This window comes from Catharus ustulatus, chromosome 1 (genome assembly GCF_009819885.2).
Source record: "Catharus ustulatus isolate bCatUst1 chromosome 1, bCatUst1.pri.v2, whole genome shotgun sequence".
NCBI classification, from domain to species: domain Eukaryota; kingdom Metazoa; phylum Chordata; class Aves; order Passeriformes; family Turdidae; genus Catharus; species Catharus ustulatus.
The window spans coordinates 32,426,199-32,431,365 of record NC_046221.1 but is presented as its reverse complement, the minus strand read 5'-3'; the positions used below and the strand labels follow the sequence as shown (position 1 = coordinate 32,431,365).

The 5,167-nt window shown below is 58.4% G+C and overlaps 1 protein-coding gene across 1 annotated transcript; it reads left to right on the top strand.

The window, feature by feature from the left end:
- Nucleotides 1–1,287: 1,287 nt before the first annotated feature.
- Nucleotides 1,288–4,029, top strand: SP8 (Sp8 transcription factor). Its single transcript, XM_033070209.2, has 2 exons — nt 1,288–1,491; nt 2,551–4,029. The coding sequence occupies exons 1-2, from the start codon at nt 1,471–1,473 to the stop codon at nt 4,027–4,029; spliced, it is 1,500 nt and encodes a 499-aa protein (XP_032926100.1). The 5' UTR covers nt 1,288–1,470.
- Nucleotides 4,030–5,167: the final 1,138 nt, after the last annotated feature.

Below are 5,167 nucleotides of genomic sequence, written 5' to 3'. Positions count from 1 at the left end.
TGCGATTTTGTGTTCCTCTAAAATGTAATGCTCACGATGCTTGTTTTGCTCTTACGCTTTCTGATCTATGTCTTAATAGTTCCTCCCCATCTCCAGCAGATAAAGAAAGTGGAGATAAAAAGTTAATAAGCATTCATACAAGGGAGTATCTCCGGGAAATGTTCTTCCCCTCTTTGCGGGTGATAGTATTGATTAAATTAAACCCGAAATTGAAACAAGTGTGCGTTAGGTCTGTAAAATGAATATCATTATAGAAGGAGACCAAAGCAATGAAGTTAATTCTTTTTTATTTGTTAAACGGAGTTCCCTCCTTCCCCCACCCCTTCCTCCTTCTGGGCTGGCCTGTCACGCCTTCTCAACAGGCTAAAATCATTCAGAGCAGCTCGCAGAGAGAAACGCGACATTTATGGTAAGCGTCAGCTTTCAGAGAAAGAAAGCAGTTCATTAATTTACTTCACTCTTACTTCAAAGTATGATAATGTACATTACCCCCTTGATCAATAGATATGATGTACAGTCAATATCCCCAGGACACGGAAACGGGTCAAAACCGAAGCCGAGAGAAAGAGGAAAAACATCCCCTGGGAAGCTAAGCAAAGCCGTGGAAAACCCGCAGGGGTGAGAGCACCTGGGCGAGCAGGGCCGGGCCGAGCGGGGTCCCCCAGGGACACGGGGAGAGAGCTTTGCCCTTCCCAGCAGCCGCCAGGGCCAGGCGAGGAGCCGAGGGGAGCAGAGCGCTCACCTTCGAGGGGGACAGGGTGAAGGGAAGGCAGCCCCTGATTGTGCCGGTGCCGCCCGGGTGGACTCCGCTTGTGCAACCCCACCACCAAGAGTCACGCCTGCAACCGCGGCCGGCGAGGGCGAGAAGGGAGGGAACGACAGGCAGCATGGCCTGAAGTGTTTCCCCCCACCACTTGCCGGGACAACGGGAGAAGAAGAGCTGCTCAGAAGGGATCGGGATGGGGGCAAATCGTGGGGGGGCTCTCTCCAGTCCGTGCCGATAATCATAGTAAGACTGAGATGATGATAATATAAAAATTCAAATATAAACCTCTCAACGGAAAAAAAAAAATCAAACCCAAACCAACTGTTGTCAAATTACGCACACGGGGGGGTGACGGAAAGGGGCGGCCGGGACGAAGTAGCCCTGCCCGGGGTGAGCGGTCCCTGCGGACCGGGACCGCGGATCGCGGCGCTCGCCGACGTGAGTGCGTGAGGTCATCAGCGCCGGCGGGGCTCGACGGCCCGGCTCGACGGCGCTGCTGACTTCACGCAGTCACGTCGGCGAGCGAGGCGGCGGTGCCGGGGATTGGCTGACGGTGGCTCAGCGGCACTTCAAAGCCGGCGAGGGAGCTACAATTGTGGTGGAATGGGCGGAACTGATCATTGTATTGCACACCTCTAAAAAAAACACTGCCTCTGATTTATCAATATAAAAAAGATCCTCTGAGAGGAGGGCACTTTTGTGTGATGGCAACTTCACTTCTAGGGGTGAGTCTAAGGATTTTTTTCTCTTGCTGGTTTAATTGGTTTCTTTTTATTGTCGATTGGAGGGGGTTAAAATAACCCCTGTCTTGACCGGGGCTATCAGTCTCCTCTATTCAGCCTGGGTTTTTTTTTCTTTTTCCTTTTTTTTTTTTTTTTTTTTTTAGCTTAAGTACAAGTGAATTTAGGAGAAAAGAAAGAGTGAGAGGGGGAAGAGGGGGCAGAGTCACTTTTCAGTGAGCAAGAAAAGGTTTTAAGGGCATTTGTAGAAACAACCTACAGCGCCTGGGCTGTGCTGTTCCTGTGCCCCCGAAGAAGTGGCTTTTCTTCTTACATGTGACTGCTGGAAGAAAAAAAACCCAACAAACAAACAAAAAAATCCCAAACCCAGCACTATCGGTGTTTTTTTTTGTGTGCAATTTTTAAAAAAATTTGCAACAGATTGTGGCTTTTTATTTCCCTTTAAAATAACACAACCCACCGTGTCTAGCAGGTACGTTCAACTCGTGTATGCATACATATTTACATATGTTAAATTTATATATGTAGTTCATTATCTTTGCTACGTAAATTAGGTTGATTTAAAGGACGCTTTAAAAAGAAAGAAAGAAAGAAAAGTAGTAACTTGATAGTCCTGCGATTCTGTATTTAAGAAAACAGCCTTACTGGCCTGAGGGACGGGGACCGGCCACGTCCCGGGGAAAGGGAACAGGCTGAAACGTAGCTGCCGCCGTGCCGGGGGCTTCTTTAAAGCTACGGTAACAGACGCAACTTTTTTTCCCCTTTTCTTTTTTTTTTTTTCTCCCCCTTTTTTAACCCTTCCTGAGCTCCTTCGGGGGAGGGGAGTTGGACGGTGAAAAAAAAAAAGCCCCGGAAGGCGTTTGGAAGCAGAACCGCGGTGCCGGCCCCAGTGAGGGGAATCCTCCCGCGGGAGTCGCGAAACTTTGCGCCCGGGGCCGGGCGGCGGAGCGGTGCCGGGCGCGGAACGCGGGGCGCGGGGCGGCGGCGCGGGGCCGCTCCATCCCTGACGCCGGCGGGACGGCCCTCTCCTCTCTGTGCCCGCAGGAGGAACCGCGGGTAGGCTCCACGCCGCTGGCCATGCTCGCCGCGACCTGCAACAAGATCGGCAGCCCCAGCCCCTCGCCGTCCGCCCTTTCGGACAGCACGTCCTCCTTCGGCAAAGGCTTCCACCCCTGGAAACGCTCCTCCTCCTCAGCCTCGGCGGGAAGCTGCGGAGCCGTGGGCTCCGGCCTCCCGGGCTTCGGCGTGGCGGGCGCGGCGCGGAACGGCTCCTCGGCGGCGGCGGCAGCGGCGGCGGCGGCGGCGGCCGCCCTCGTCTCGGACTCGTTCAGCTGCGGCGGCTCGCCGGGATCCAGCGCCTTCTCCCTCACCTCCAGCAGCGCGGCGGCCGCCAGCTCGCCCTTCGCCAACGACTACTCCGTCTTCCAGGCGCCGGGCAGCGCCGGTGGCGGCGGCGGCGGCGGAGGAGGCGGCGGCGGGGCAGCAGGACAGGAGGCGACGGCGCACCAGCCCGTCTTCATCTCTAAGGTGCACACGTCGGTGGAGGGACTGCAGGGCATCTACCCGCGGGTGGGCATGGCGCACCCCTACGAGTCCTGGTTCAAGCCCTCGCACCCGGGGCTCGGCGCCGGCGAGGTAGGCTCAGCGGGCGCCTCCAGCTGGTGGGACGTGGGCGCCGGCTGGATCGACGTGCAGAGCCCCAACGGTGCGGCCGCGCTGCCCGGCTCGCTGCACCCGGCGGCCGGCGGACTCCAGACCTCGCTCCACTCGCCACTGGGCGGCTACAACTCGGATTACTCGGGCCTGGGCCACTCTGCCTTCAGCAGCGGCGCCTCCTCGCATCTCCTCAGCCCCGCCGGGCAGCATCTCATGGACGGATTTAAGCCGGTGCTGCCCGGCTCCTACCCGGACTCGGCCCCCTCGCCGCTGGCCGGCGCCGGGGGCTCCATGCTGGGCGGTGGCCCCGCCGCGCCGCTGGCCGCCTCGCCGCGCTCCTCCGCCCGCCGCTACTCGGGGCGCGCCACCTGCGACTGCCCCAACTGCCAGGAGGCCGAGCGGCTGGGGCCGGCGGGGGCCAGCCTGCGCCGCAAGGGGCTGCACAGCTGCCACATCCCCGGCTGCGGCAAGGTGTACGGCAAGACCTCGCACCTGAAGGCGCACCTGCGCTGGCACACGGGCGAGCGGCCCTTCGTCTGCAACTGGCTCTTCTGCGGGAAGCGCTTCACCCGCTCCGACGAGCTGCAGCGGCACCTGCGGACCCACACGGGCGAGAAGCGCTTCGCCTGCCCCGTCTGCAACAAGCGCTTCATGCGCAGCGACCACCTCAGCAAGCACGTCAAGACCCACAGCGGCCCCGGAGGAGCCGGGGGCCCCGGCGGCGGCGGCCCCGGCGGCGGCCCCGGCCCCGGCGGCAAGAAGGGCAGCGACACCGACAGCGAGCACAGCGCGGCCGGCAGCCCGCCCTGCCACTCCCCGGAGCTTCTGCCGCCCCCCGAGCCTGGCCACCGCAACGGGCTGGAGTGACGGGCGGAGGTGCGGGGCCGCCGCGCCCCCCAGTCCCGCCGCCCTCCTGGTCGCGCTGCCCCCCGAGCGCGCAGCCCTGCGGCGGGGACGCGGACACGTAAGTAGCTGGCACGGCTCCGCAAGAACAGCGCTCGGCGCCGCCGCCGCTCCGCCGCCCTCCCGGAGCCCCGTGCGCGGATGGCGGTGCGGCCGGGCCGCGCAACCCCCGCGACGGGGGCAGGGAGCGGCTGGGCAAGGGCGGAGAGCCGCGACCCCCCGTGGGGCGGCCCCCTTCGCCTTGAGCCCCCCCGCCTCGTGTTGCTTTTAGAGCGGAAAAAAACACCCACGTCCCTTCTCGCTATGCTGCTGGAAAGCGGCCCGTGCCCCCTCCCTCCGGCGGGGCGGGCGGGCCGGGGCTGTCCCGACGGGGCCTCCGACGGCAGCGCCGCCAGCCGCGCTCCGTGCCCCGCACTCGGACCTGCTCTCATCCCACTACCTGCTCACAGCCCGTCTGCTCCCCGGCACCGGAGCGGCAGTGTGCTTATTTCCCTTCCCCCTTTATTTTTTTCAAATTTTGACAAATCTTTTACCTCCTCGAGTCCAAATTTCACTGCGTTTGCCGGCACATTTGTATAATTCTCGTTCGAACAGGAATCGAGAAATACATTGAAAATAATTAGGTTGAAAGTCGTATAATTTTTTAAACTTCAGACAAATGAAGAAGCACCGTGGGTTTCAAGCGAAGATGTATTTCCAATGCCAAAAAAGGGAGGCCGAAGGGGGGGGAACAGGAAAATTAAATATTTGTAAAATGCGTCTGAACCTATAGGTTTGTACCACTGGGGAATCGTTCTAGATTAGCTAACAATTAAATAAAACTCCACCAGTGTATCGGTGTGAGGTGCAGTTGTCCAGGAGACGATTTTGTATAGTATTTTTCTTGTAAATTTCTTCCAGTAAATATTTGAAAATATATTGAAGTACAGTTGAGCTTTTTTTCCTTTTTAATTTTTATTTCTTTTCCTGTCACGAGAAAACATTCTTGTCGCAGTCCTGGTTCACTGCATATTTTTTTTTCTGGACTCCTTTCTTGAAGTGTGCATCAAATCACACTTCAGGATATAGGTTTTGCTTGAATATTAATTTAGCTAGGCATACA

What these genes read in the sequence shown, in the direction of transcription:
- SP8 (XM_033070209.2), top strand. Translation starts at nt 1,471, where the DNA reads ATGGCAACTTCACTTCTAGGG. An exon ending in TGGCAACTTCACTTCTAGGG is followed by an intron (nt 1,492 to 2,550) that starts GTGAGTCTAAGG and finishes CTGTGCCCGCAG; the next exon opens with GAGGAACCGCGGGTAGGCTC.